We start from the raw sequence: 14,816 nt of genomic DNA, 5'->3' as shown, positions 1-14,816 counted from the left end.
ACCACGACCTGACATATCGATCTCGCCTTTATTTATATCACCTGTCCTTTCATATTATCGTCTTGTACTATTCATTCAGTGTGCATGCCTCCTTTTTTACATAGACTAGACCAGGTGGGTGTCTGATTTCGAAGACCACTCCAAGTCGACACCTTCTAATCTTTTATTGTGTCGCAGCAGTCTTGTGGTGTATTGAAATGATGGAAATTGTAGCGATATATTTTATTGAATTGAATTGGCGAGGTAACATTAGGTCTGAAAACATGTTCGATTTGACTTGAAATTCAAGCCGTGTCTTTTGACGGCATGCGAGCGACAAGCACGAGCTGACTCACTAAACCGCGCAGTTTGCACGATCATTCGTTTTCGAATCATACATTTTGCGCAGGACCGTACCTGCCGCACCCCAACCCCCCCCCCAATTGCAGGGGCCCAAAGTTATTTCGTGAATGAACATAAATTATGGACTATTTTTTATGGAACTCCATCTAACTCTTTTCAATTTTTTTCACGCTTTACTTGATTTAGTTTTACTAAGTACCTTGATTATTGGGTGCCCTTCCACCAAGAAATACACATGATTTACAATAGTAGACATTTCGGCGTCAGCCGTTGCCGCGCCACAACGCACCAACACATGATGAAGTATATTTAGGCTAACATAGGACTCCGAAATGCGTGCCAGAAATTTCGCAGAGAGAAAACCTCGGCCGAAAAGGATTGCCATTTGTTGACCGAAAACTTCGATATATATGTGTCAAATTGTCCATAGGCTGCCGCCGAATTTCGCTGTCTTGGCAATCTGTACCGCACAGGACAAACACCATCCCACAGAGAATTTTTTCCCAGTGAAGAGATAGGAATTTGGAATCGTGTACGTCTTTTAGTTTATTACGCTTGGGTGATTTCATTTTCTATTTACTATATAACAGACAATAAAGTAATTATTTCAACAGGTCCGCCCGAATATGTTTAATTACTGATTGCGTGCCCTAAATTTTCCAAGATGACACCAGATGTGCTCACAAGTACTGGTGAAAACATCCATCTAACTGTGAGGGAGGGAAAAAACAACGTTTTGGGGGGCTTGCTGACGACGGGCTTTTTCGTCCCTTATTTTGTGGATGGCCAGGTATAGCTGATGCTTGGTGTTTTCGTACGTGGCATTGTATCCGTAGTAGCCTAAGTCTGGTGGTAGTGGGCCATGAGTATTCAGTAAGGTAACACGACAAAGTGCCTGGTACGATTCCGAAATACTTCTTCTTTCGGCATTGTCGAAGAGAAGAATATTATTCGAGTTGGCGCCGTTAGTTAAATCCACGGCTTTCGGCGCGAAAGACTGTAAATGACTCTCGACGGTAGCACATTTGTCTAGGCGAGGCCATTTCACCTTGACTCAGCAGACTCAATACCCTCAAAATGTCACTCTCCAGCAACATATACTTGTAAACAACGGCAGCATACTTTGCATTTTGGATTGATTTTAATTTCTGAAAGTCCAACGGTCCGCCAAATATTGTTTGAAATTTTACCGGTCCGCGAGGTGAAAAAGGTTGAGAACCACTGACTTATATGATGTGGTCTCAACTTATTGTTGAAGGTGTATATTAATATGAGTTAAATTACTGGTTTACATTGGTGGTTCTGAACATGTGGGTCACAGAAGCATTTTAAGGTGGGACACAAGGCGATCCCTAAAATGATGCAGTTGATGAAATGTGTATATTCATATTGCCAAATGTTACGTCAAATGTTTCGACTGCCTTTCATCGCAAGCCAGTGTTTTTTACGTACTTTTCCGTAACGTTACAAATTTGTTATCACATTATCGGCAGCATCACTGGTTCAAGGATAGATATAGCACGAAACGTCAAACTATATACAACACGTGTCATCGCATTATCGGTTGCGTCACTGGTTCAAGGATAGATCTAGCACGAAACGTCAAACTATATACAGCTCGTGTCATCACATTATCGGCTGCGTCACTGGTTCAAGGGTATATCTAGCACGAAACGTCAAACTATATACAGCTCGTGTCATCACATTATCGGCTGCGTCACTGGTTCAAGGACAGATGTAGCACGAAACGGCAAACTATATACAGCATTTTTCACGAATGAAGACGAAAGAAATACGTGCGCAAGCAATATCAGGTTACCTTTTTTCGGTAATTGAGATTTACAACAAAGATATATAGGCCGAAATCTGTTTACACACGCAGTTTACACACGCAAGGTTGACGCAGGATGACTGGTGAAAATCCGCATACCAGAATGTTATACAGAGCAGCCACTAGCATGATAAAGGAAGGCGGAACTTCATTGATATCGCATCGATTTATTCTTAATTTAATTCTTATGTCGGCGCGACCGTTTGATGCCACGCAATAGTCGTGCTATGGATGCTAATTGAATGCCGTTCTAGAACGCAGAGATAATACACATTTAACAACACCTGTCATTATCGCGGTATCTGCATACTTTGTGTATAGCGATTAGTGATATCTAGGGCAAGTCTTTGCAGCCTTTGTAACTTTTTTACAGCTTCCTAAATACTCAGAAGTTATGTAGTATGGTGTTTTAAGTTGTTTGGAGGAATCCTATATTTCAACTATTTGCTACTTTCTCAATTTTTTTCGGGCAACTTTTTGCAACTTTTTCGATTTTTCATGCAACTTTTGCAAGTTGTTCTTTCGATTTTTCATGGAACTAGCTTTTTTACGGGGAATATTAAGCACTATATGTAAATAGCTCGCTTGATTATTTCCATGTCGTTTTAATTTGAGGTCCATTCTGATTTGACGTAAATTCAGGCTAGACCGCCGAAAATTACATTTCCACTGGGTCAATTTTTTCGGGCTATTGATTTTGTTCAAGTCGCCAACACTGAGTTTTGCTACAGTGCCTCGGATGCGGATCGATTCTAATAATTTCAAGGAACTGGTCCATAAATGGAACTTTTTCGTGCCACTTTTGTGAAAAATAAATGCAACTTTCCACGGATTTGACTGCAACAAAAATTTGTCCTGGTGGTCCACTCCAAATTTAAGTTATATCGACGGACTTCACCAAATCGCTTCGACCCACGTCATTTCGTTCATTGCATCGGAATTATTGTGGTAACTCGAAGCTATAATATTTCGAAAATAAATTGCTCTGATTTTGAGTGTTAGCCTAGGATATTTATGGTACTCGGACTATTGGTAGAAGTCGGCAATCTCGGGCTATTTTTGTATAAGATACGATAACACCATGCGGAGTAAAGATACGAAGTGAGAACACTACAGATGACAACAATGAGTCAGCAAAATTTCACCTTATCGCGTTATTTTTCGTATAAAGACAACCATTCGAAATTTATTCCAAATCCAAAATTTAAAGGATGTGTAGGCCTATATAAAGTGCCCTAAACTAAATATATATTGTTGCTACGGTGTTGTTACTTACAGCGAGGCTAGGATGACAAGATTGATAATATTCGGCGTTCTAATTGCATCGTTGGGATGCCTTGCATGTGATAAGAGTGCTCCATTACCAAAAATGGAACAGCCGTTGGATTGGAGCAGGGTAAAAACACGCAGATTCTACCGAATATTGGTGGATTCGGAATATCGCTAACAAATAGTTCTTCAAAATGCTTAGAAACGCGGTACAATTATTTTACACCATTGCTATTCGAATAAAGCCAGTATGGCTGGGACAAAAATCGTCCCGGACCTTCCCAGGTTTTATATTTTAATGCCTGCTACTGAAATCATCGCCAAACCGGATTAGGTCGACACCCCTTCTCGCATGATTTAGATCGGCGAAAACTCCTGAGCGGAATTCAAAACATTCCTCATAATATTGCGACAATTTTTCCTCTGTAGTACAACGGAACATGGTATATGACGATTACTACCTTCGACCCGAGCGCGTTGAATTTTGCGTGCGCCGTACTCGGTAATTTACCGTCCATAATGAGCGAACTTGGTGATGACGGACTTGTCATCCGCCACAAGTGAGTATACATGCCTGATTTATGCACATGCAATGAATATTACAATGCTACTTGATAGTAAATCTTCAACTCCGCTCATTTTATTTAGCGTGTAGGACTTTAGATCGAATAACAATATTCTTTCTTTTTTCTAGTTGCACTCTAATATTGTCGAATCAAGCATCAGTAAACTGAAGATGCAACACTAAATACATTACTATGCATAGCATCTTTAGAACTGTATATAAAAGCTTAGGTCAATATGTGTATCGTATAATGACTTTATATTTTACCGTTACCTTGTGAAAGCAATTCTTCTCTATCATTTATCATACAACTTGGGTCTTTATTTCGCGAGTCATCATAGAAATAGATTAATCTAAAGATTTACCGATATGATGTGATCTATATCTATTGTATATATACATCGACCAAATGACATCCCCACTGAAATAGGGTTCAATATACGGGATGGTAAGCGTAAGAGTAAAGATGTTTGGCACAGAGGGTGCTTGTACTTTTGCGTTCCCGGTGAATTCGGAACTTTCAAAAACATATAACCCTCGTCTTTCATAACTGGGACAGGGAACTCCAATCTGGTATAAAACCTGTTTTTTACCCTTTCATTTCTTACAATCCTAGTTGTAATTTCATTTGTTGGCTATATTCCTCATTTTGTAGGGGTTGTTTGTGTTCGGTGCTTATTAAGGCTGCGAAGTATTGACTTCGATAAGATTGATTTATGAATGAATTCGTTATTGACTGCGTCCCAGGGTCGAGATACGCTCCAGTCTGTACGTCGGAAGCAAATGACATCGTATTTTTGGTTTCAGCGGTTTGCGGCAGACGATGCATTGGCGTTTGGTTGATGGAAAGAATGGGTATTTTCGGCATATCGATGAAACCTGTAAGAAGATTTCTGCTTGAGTTATTGATATCCATATTTTCCTGATAATGTCCTGCCATGTGCCATGTAAATATGCATTTTGAATCTAGGAAACAAAGCTTTTACAACATCGAAGCAGCCACTGCGGGTATACTCGATTAGGACACAGTTTGAAGAAGGCCATTCTTAAGAAGCGCATTTTGTGACGGTCCAAAACTAATCAATTGAATTATTCTTTTCAACCCGCTGCCAGTAGAGAAAAACTGTTTGTCACCCGAAGAATTGCCAAGTTTGGATGGCGCTTCGGCATTGATTTTTCAATTAGCTTGTGGTGACGTACGTTTCAGATAAGCTCGAGTGGGGTAATAGAAGGGATTCGAGACCCAAATCGCTATAAATATCTATATACTACGTGCTACCATTGCACATGATTGTTTTTGACAAAATATTGGATGGAAAATTTTTGCACGCTCCACACGATCTACCTCCAGCTCATAATTATTGTTCTGTATGTAGTCAGAATTTCACGTTTGAGAAGTCTTTCAACAGTGGTACCCCCATGCCAACAAACTTGCTCCTGAGCGGCGACATCGTTATTCCAGATGGCATTGTTCCGTCACAATACCCGACTCCAACACAATGCAAAATTCGACGGTGATTTTGCATGATTCCAGGGCATGAGCGGAGTGCATTTTCGTAATAATTACCGCAGTCCAATTTTTTCAAATTTCTCGCTCGGCAAGCAGTCTAAATAGTGTTAAAAGTTGACTTTGGTCAAATGGAGAGAATTAAATACACAATCTCAGTGGACAAGCCATTTGTGGTACAGAATTTCAGAATAACGCGGAACAATAACTTCATATAGTTAATTTAGTCGCTAAAAGCTTTTCGACTGGCCCTCATCAATAGCCAATGTCAGTGATAAGGTGGATTAAATTCGAAATGAAAGAACTATTTTGTGTCTGTGTCTATATTATGATTAGGGCAAGTTTTTGCAACTTTTGCAACTTTTTTTACAGCTTCCGGCAGCTTCCTGAATACTCGGATGTTATGTATTATGGTGTTTTAAGCTGTTTGGAGGATTCTTATATTGCAACTTTTCTCCATTTTTTTTCATACAACTTATAGTAACTTTTTCGATTTTTCATGAAACTTTTTTCGATTTTTTTATGCACATTTCTTTCATTCTTCTTTTCGATTTTTCATGCAACTAACTTTTTACTGGAACTATTTGGCGCTACATGTAAATAGATCGCTTGATTATTTAACTGTCATATAAATTTGAGGTCCTTTCTGATTTGACGTAGCCTACATTCATGATAGACCACCGAAAAGCATATTTTCACTGGGTCAATTTTTTCAGGCTATTGATTTTGTTGAAGTCGCCAACACTGAGTTTTGCTACAGTGCTTTGGATACGGATCGATTCGAGTATCTCATACCCTAATAATTTCAAGAATCTTGTCCATAAATGCAACTTTTTACTGCAAATTTTATGAAAAATAAATGCAACTTTCCACAGATTTGACTGCAACAAAAACTTACCCTAATTATCATCCATATCACGCTACGCTGTACGCTTGACTGGTCCTGCCGAACATATATTCCGGAGTCATTATAGACATGGCTCCCGGCAGGGCGGTCGGTTACAGTACACTTGTCACCTTGTTTACCCGATATCCAACAATTCATTGCATCACGCTATTGTTAAGACAGCAATGGCATCTCATATAATAATTCCTGTAATGGAGATTTCGTTGCACAATTTAACATAGCTCAGAATTTAACAACTCGCCTCCAGAACTCCATATTAAAAGCATTACATTATGAATACAGCAACTTATTTTTTTTCGATTTTAGCGGAGGAGATCGCAATCATTGACTTCGACGAAAATGGGAACTTCAACCTGGAATCAGCAAAGCTAGGCAAATAGATTATGTTCAATTAGTATCAAATCTTATATGGTAGCATGGCAGCATGGCTTTCAAACTTACATCACCTTTGGTGATGTCTACAGAGGGCCTACTACACTGTTCCCTCTTGAATGCACTCGCGCGCAATGGCGCCCTGCTGGCATGGTGTCTGCGCAGTGAAAATCTGTGAAATCTTTAAAAATAAAAAATAGTCGACTTTTCCGCTCAAACCCCGAATTACAGCTTTTCGTTCACATTATCCGTTGGTTAACTAAAAAAACGTCAGCTTACCGGCTCAGTGCTGATTTACTGTATCTCATTCGAATTTTGCCCTATATATAACCAAAATTCTCAAAAAATAGTACAAAATCCCAAAAAACATAGGACATTTTAGTATCCCTCGATGACACTTTCCAAAAAGTCAAAAAAGCGGACGTATGGTAACCCTACCGTTATTAGGCCCATTTACAAGATGAAGTCGTCATAGAGTGACGTCACGAGACGGCTTGCCGAAGTCTTACAAATATCATCTGGTTTACGTGATCAGAGCATATGTGTGTCGCTCAAGTGATACGCAACAGTTCGGGTTTGAGCTTGGGGGTTATTCTACGCCAGTGGCAACAAAGGATGACCGAGCACGAGCAGGCATTGCCTTGGATATGTGATAAATTATTCATATTCAACGCTGCGCGCGTTTTAGGTTCGCTAAATTTATTTAATTCAATCGTCACTTATTAATATTGATTATTGGATATCTACCCAAACCCCGTCTCAAAAATATATAATATTAGAATAAAAAACATTAGGATTTAACAGAAAAAACTCTCATTGTGTCGCAATTATGAGGGAGCGAGATTGATACCGCTGGGATGATTTTACTAGGGGTGTGCAACCTGCTGGGGTGAGACTATTAGACATCATCATTGCGACGTCGTCAATTTCCACCCAGCAAAGATCTCGGCCAACATGCGATTTCGGCCTACCTTTCGAAAATAGACTCTCCGCTGTCACCAACAATATTTTAGGAATGTATTCTTAGTTCTTACATCCAAGACTGCGGTGACGTGAGGGTCCGACTACTTCCCGCTTTATCCCTTACGAATGTATTTTACTTCAGAGGAAGAGACGAAGCATCGTCTTATTACATATCTTGGAGATTACGCACATTATCTGGCACATATTGAATGCGCACCCGAAGGTATGTAGGTTGGATAAGTTAGAGATGAAATCTGCTAATCTTATAGGGTGCATTTTGATAACTGTGCCGTGACTTCATGTATATATCGAACATAGGTTGGCAACCATGCAGAAGCCTGCATGCAATAAAAATCGTGCTGGAACCGAGGAATAGCGACTATTGCTGTGTATACCGTGACTACTGTCTAATACTTCGAAGCACTGAAGTAGTTCAATTACTTTTTATTGGTTAGCGATGTAAAAAATGCTGGAACACCGGGTCATCCATAAAAATACCCAGTAGCGCTAGATGAGATGAGTTCAGGGGTCCCGTCATCAAATTGAGTTTGACGTAATGGGTAATTGGGTATGTATCATAGGGTACATAATTTTTACAAATTCTAAATATCAAGCAGTGCATTATTGTGGTTGTGAGTTTTAACTTGTTTTCCATCATGTTGGTTGTTGCTATTCAAATAAACTGCAAGAAATATAGACATACACTGGATAGTCATCATTTATTTGAACCCTTGCATTGCGCACTGTAACTATATCGCGTGTTGCAGGATGGATCATACGGATTTACACCGACGTAAAAACAGTATCGACTGAGCTGGTATTGCGCATACACAACGATCTGCTGCAACATGGAGTGACTGCACCACTGCGCCTCAGTAGTTGCTCTGATATTGACGATATATGAGAAGATATTTTATAGGGATGTGTAACTGAATATAATCTCAATTTCAAGCATGTTATACTATAAACACTATATAAAGTAGGGTGACCATATTTTGGAGTCCGGAAAAAAGGACACTTTTTAAAAACCATAAACGTTAGTTTACCGAAATTAAAAACATCCGATTTTGAAATATTTACTGGAAATCTTGTTGTGTTGTGTTGAAAAGAGATAAAGGTCATCACTCTTATTCGAAGGATTGTAATGACTCGAGTCACGATTTTCTGATGACTCGACTTGACTCGAGTCATTTTCTCAAAATACGGAAATGACTCGACTTGACTCGAGTCAATCTGTGTATTGACTCGACTTGGACTCGAGTCATTGCGCATGACTCGAAAAAAGTCATATGACTCGAGACTCAGACGGCCAAGATCTACATTTTATTGTATTTCGAAGAATAGTAAAATTACCACACTATTGCGAATTTCGTCTATCGGTACTGGTAATTGAAAATGCGACCATAAACTACTAAAAGTGAGGAAAATTAGTAAATTATATATGCGAACCATTCGATATCACCTACAGAGTTACAAAAAGTGGGCATAACAAGACTTTAACTGGAAACTGAGCAGTCAACACAATGACTTGGACTCGAGTTATAATACCATGAAGTTAGATGGGAAATTGGTCATGACAAAGGATTTCTTATTCATGAATTGATGCCAAGTGGAGTGGTCTTGAATCTTCCACCATTTCTAGCTGAAAAAAAAAACAATTTGCTGAGACTGAGGCGAGGTTCTGCAAAAAGATAGCATGTTGTCGAATACACGTGGAGAGAGCAATAGAAACAATCCGTAATTACAAAATCTTTAGCTACAATCACTAGTAAGAAGAGATCATTTGTCGAACAGCTAGTACAATTATGTGGAGCTTTAGTACATTTTCAGTCTCCAACTATTGCTGGCGTATTTGATCGATACCTAAAATCGAATTAGCCAGTGCAGATATAGATTTTTTAAATTCAAAATAATCATAGTGTTTTGATTTGGAAAGAATGGAGACAGCAGTTTTCAATTCTTGAATGCGTTGTCATTATTCTAATACCGTAGGCCTATAGCAGACCTGGGCAAAGTGCGGCCCGCGGGCCAAATGCGGCCCGCGAAGCCATCCTGTGCGGCCCGCGAAAGGTTGCTTGGAATTCATAACATTAAAGCTGCTTTTTGAATGTTGATGCGTGCTGGACTAAAATCATAGGCTGTATCAACTAAACAGGAATTTCGTTTACTTTGAGGCCTGTTTATTAATATGACACGATTATACGCTGCCTACGTACCTCACATGGTAATCCAGATTCACAATACAGGCAATATGGCAAAGTATGAGTAACAATTAAATTCACAAGAAATCACTCTTTCCATATAGTTTAGGTCAAATTTTTTGTGAGGCGTTTCCAAATCCTTAATTCGTAAAACAAGTCAATCAGTGCTCGCGATTACTATGACTCATTATATATATCACCCATAAAGGATGAAAGGGGATGTCAGAAAGAGAAAGCTGAAATTCAAAGAAGGTTTAGAGCACCTAATATTTGTATACTGGGGTTAGGGGTAAACCCGTCCTATTAGTTTTTGCCGAGATTTAGGATTTTAATCATGACAAAAACACGAAACACTCGGTCATTGAAGAGCGAATTTCAGAAAAACTGCTAACTTCGCTCAACATCATGGTTATTTGAGATACACACTGCAGTGCAGTGGTTCAGTGCTGTGGTTCTCGAACTGGGGGCGTGAAAGCATCTGAAGGGAGGCGCGAAGTCAAAGTTGAATGAACGTTTGTTCCGCGCTTCGCGCGATTTACTTCGAACTCATGATATAGTTATTGCTGTGTATTGTCCGACTTTTATATTACAGAATTATCTCATCAACAACCAAATCCTTCCGCGCCATCACACCTTCCGTTGGGAGTGCTAGCATTCCGGTAGCTCTTTTTAATATGTTGTGATATTATGATAGGGAGGGGGTCGGGCGTGAAATTTTTCACCATCATAAAGTCAGCCACTGTTATAGTGTCCGCCACTTTCTCACTACCTAATATCAACACATTTACTGAGCAGCATTTATTAACAATGTAATTTAGAAATAAAATGAAAATGCGCTGTAGAATATACCTAAACATATTTACTCGGCCCGCCACCGTATTTTCTACTTCTCATTTGGCCCGCGGAATAAAATAATTGCCCACCCCTTGCCTATAGGCTACTTCAAAGTTTGTTGTTACCATTGTTACAGTGTGTGGGTCTACACTACACTTATTCAAAAATTCGTTCTTGTCAATTTTGAATAGTGTGAAGAGATCAGATATATTTTCTGTTATGCTGACAAATGAAGATGCATGTGATGGTGGCTCCGGACCTGTAATCCATTTTATTGGGCATGTGGTGTCAGCTTTCAATATATGCGTTTGGAAGGATTTTCTATCTTCCATGTCAAATTTTCTAGGCAAGGCACTGTAAGATTTTTTGGATGAATAAAATAACTCATTCATCGGTTATACGTTTTCTTTACATGCCTTCTCTGGTGTGTAATCAACAAATTCAGCAGATCGGTTTTAGACATGCCATTTTTGTTAACATAGATCGCAACTGCGGCCATGTGGCTGTAAATCCATTTGCCCCGCGGACATTCACACGTTGTACTACAAATGCCCCCAGTTCCATCTAAATTGATAGGGACTTTGTAAACAGCGTCTTTCCAAGATGTTCTGATCTTTGCATTAATCTGAAAGTCTTCGATCTTCAGCGAGATAACATGATTGGATTTGATTTTCAACTCTGCTTTTCCAATTACAGCCATGCAGGTCTTCAGAAAAGAATGATAACGCTCCTGCTAGGGTCAATACCTCAGAATCCATGAATTACGAATAGCTTCCAGTATTACTGCGATCGAAAGAATATTATATCTTAGGTAATGCCACGACAAATAACCTAACAAATTCATCCTCACAATGCCTGGAACTTTTTCACGGTTATACAATACTCTTATTTTTGCTTGACAAATACCCCTGAAGAGTGTCTGACTAAAAGATGCGGTATATTTCATGAATATATCATTCAATTGTGAATTGAAGTTTTTGTACCTCCAAGAGCTACTTACCCATAATATCCCTATTCATGATGAAGAGAACTTTTAGAATTAAAATGATTATAGAAATTCCTGAAATTCCCTGTGGACTAACGCAGTCAGCATATACTTGACGACGACGAAGTCAGTCGTCGCCATGTCCAACAATTTCTGACCAATCAGAAGCAAGGTGTCGAACTTTCGGTCTCAACCCGTATACTGTTCATATTCCTCGACATCTGACGTGATATTTTGCAGTTGTACGTTCGTTACACGGTACTGCATGTGGTGTAACAAATAATTGTACTTCAGAAATGTTGGATGCGCAGAATGCCCGCATGGATTGAATGAATGGATTTAAATGGATAAACCGTGACATATCTTATCGTGGAAATATATGTATGCATCTGTCATCCGTCTGTTTGATATATCGGTAGTTGGCTCTATGCTGTTATGCTCCTAAACAGTGGTAACGATGTTCCTGGATCGTTATTCATCACCTAAAATAGTAATTCCGAGACTATGTGTTATGGGATTTTTGGTCTAAACATTTGAAATTAGGCTTTAGTCTACAAACACTCTAGCTGCCGCAATAACTAGTAAATGAGCATATTTTCATATGTTCAAGTCATATGCTTTCGTGTAAAGGTATATGAACCACTGCTATATGCTTATTTTTAACATCTTCTAAACATTCAAAGACTAATTAAACTAGTAATACATACATATGTTCGAGCGTTTTGCAATTTGATTACTTTGTAAATAATAGTTACTAGTTGGTCATTCACACGAGTCCTTGGTAGCAACTTCATTTTTGCCAATAGAGTGTAATTGCCGACACGCCATTTGGATGCATTTCAGAAGGAGAAGTTTTCCGTTTACCTTCAGCCAGCTATTGTGTTGATTGTGTGCTCCATATTTAGGAACAAATCTGTTTGTGAAATCTTATGAGCTCGTGCTAGGCTATATATGGAAATATGTTATGTAAATTCCCTTCAAAATTAACTGGGGTTGATGTCATAAAATTTCAACTGTTTGTTGATGTCATTGATATGAAAAACGTTTTGGAAGATGTTGTGTTTCGTACAGTCACTTCAATAGCAAATTAACAAATCGCAGGCTATGTGTGGAGATGTTGAATGCCACGAAAAAAGAGCAGAATCCAGACCCAAACATCCTTGGTCTCATTCTCCTTATAATCATGTATTTTGAGGAAGGCGTCGGAATTTAGTATACTATAGTATTTTTCAGCATGAATAAATACAGTTTTTCCATGTCGTTTTGGGAGTGTGAAGATATAGGTGCTGATGTCGGTTAACTTACATGCTGCCATGCAATCCTGAATTAAATCGACAGAATGTAGAAGTGCCCAGTAAGTCCCGGTTTGCAAATGTACCGGATATCATGTAAGGCTGGAACTACCTGATGTATTTGTAACATTACAGATAGGCGTGTGAAGTGAGATTACCGGCTGGTTTCAAGTTGGATTTGCATTGACTGACGGCAATGTTATGTTATACTACCAAGTGTCTGGCAAACCCTGATTCCAGACGATTCGAGGCAAATCAAGGTTAGTTTTCACAACGTACGCTACCATGTGCAGTAACTCGACCAACGAAGCATGACATACCCTCGAAGCTAGCATTTTTGACCTATGAAGAGGTCGAGGCTTGTGTCGAATTGTTGAAGGTCGAACAAAAAACACGCTGAATCCCACTCCTCAGGGACAACGACTTCTGGTTTTGGACCCATTCGCTCGTACAACAAAGTGCAAGAGCACGGTTCAGGCGGTGAGACTTGAATGTCCGGAGTGTCTAGCTCTAGGGTTACCATATTTTGAGATCCGAAAGAGGACACTTTTCAAAAACTCCGGCTAAGAAAACTGGTGAATTTGAAAATTTTTCTACAAGAAATTCTGTGTTGAGACAAAGTGACGAGTTTTTTTGTTTTATAGTCAACACATGATTTTTTGTAGAAAAAATTTCAAATACGAAAATATAAAAATATCGGGTTTTTCGGGAGTCCAGACGAAGTGACCTTTTTCGTTTTTTAGTCGACTCCCGAAAACCTCGAACCAAGTCATATGACTCGAGAGACCAACATTTCATTGCAATTTCGAAGTATAGTAAAGTGACCACACTATTGGGAATTCGTCTATTGCTACTTGTATTCGAAAACGCGACCAGAAACTGCTAAAAGTGAGGAAAATTAGTAGGCTATATCTTGAATGAGAACCATTCCATATCACCAAACACAGTTATGAAAAGAGGGTTAACAAGGCTTTAACTGAAAACTGAGCGGTCAACACAGTGACTTGGACTCGGACTTGACTCGGTGGTAAATTGAAAATGACTCGAATTGACTCGAGTCAAAACTATAAAATTGAGATTGACTTGTGACTTGGTTACAACCCCGAGTCGTAGGTGCATGCTGCTGAACAGAGATGGTCAAAAACGTAGTTGTTTTCAGCACTCAAGTAGAAGTAATTGTTGTGTCTTCAATGAAGTAGAAGTAGTAGTAACGCCATGTATCTCCACTCTGCTACAAGCAGTGATTTACAAGTCTTGTCCAAACTAATTTATGTGAAAGTATAAATTCTGAAAAGTACTCAAGTATGTACTTTAGATGTTTCCATGGTTGTAGCCAAGTCACAAGTCAATCTCACTTATATAGTTTTGACTCGAGTCATTTTCAATTCACCACCGAGTCAAGTCCAAATCAGCGAGTATAGGGTCGAGTTCAAGTCATGGTGGTATGACTCAAGTTCAACCATTTCGTTGAGTGTTGACAGTTTCCAGTTAAATTCTTGTTTAATCCACTTTTTATAACTCTGTTCGGTGATATCAACGGTTCGCATTTATAATATAGGCTACTGATATTTCTCACCTTTAACAGTTTCTGGTCGCATTTTCAAGTACCGCTACCATTAGACGAAATACCAATAGTGTGGTTACACTAGTGTGTTATCGGTCTTGGCCGTCCGAGTCTCGATTCATATGACTTGTCCGAGTCATTACATAGATTGACTCGAGTCGAGTCATTTCCGAATTTTGAGAAA

At 39.1% G+C, this 14,816-nt stretch overlaps 2 protein-coding genes across 3 annotated transcripts in view; one reads left to right on the top strand and one right to left on the bottom strand.

The window, feature by feature from the left end:
- The window catches only part of LOC145434828 (ARF GTPase-activating protein GIT2-like), a 336,581-nt gene that overhangs the window by 126,086 nt on the left and 195,679 nt on the right, over nt 1-14,816 (bottom strand). The window lies entirely within an intron of this gene.
- The window catches only part of LOC145434857 (uncharacterized), a 67,337-nt gene continuing 55,943 nt past the window's right edge, over nt 3,423-14,816 (top strand). Inside the window, exons 1-6 of one of the 2 annotated variants that reach the window (XM_080312100.1) lie at nt 3,425-3,569; nt 3,872-4,002; nt 4,815-4,888; nt 6,728-6,793; nt 7,899-7,979; nt 8,524-8,842. In XM_080312100.1, coding sequence (XP_080168226.1) covers nt 3,462-3,569; nt 3,872-4,002; nt 4,815-4,888; nt 6,728-6,793; nt 7,899-7,979; nt 8,524-8,660 — 597 coding nt within the window. In that variant the 5' untranslated portion in view covers nt 3,425-3,461 and the 3' untranslated portion in view covers nt 8,661-8,842. Of the gene's footprint in view, nt 3,570-3,871; nt 4,003-4,814; nt 4,889-6,727; nt 6,794-7,898; nt 7,980-8,523; nt 8,843-14,816 lie in introns of those variants that run through there. The other variant, XM_080312102.1, reaches the window with a different exon arrangement.

This window comes from Botryllus schlosseri, chromosome 3 (genome assembly GCF_051294905.1).
Source record: "Botryllus schlosseri isolate E-star chromosome 3, Bs_hap1, whole genome shotgun sequence".
Lineage (NCBI taxonomy): Eukaryota > Metazoa > Chordata > Ascidiacea > Stolidobranchia > Styelidae > Botryllus > Botryllus schlosseri.
The sequence above is the reverse complement of the archived record's forward strand: the minus strand, read 5'-3'. Positions and strand labels throughout refer to the sequence as shown.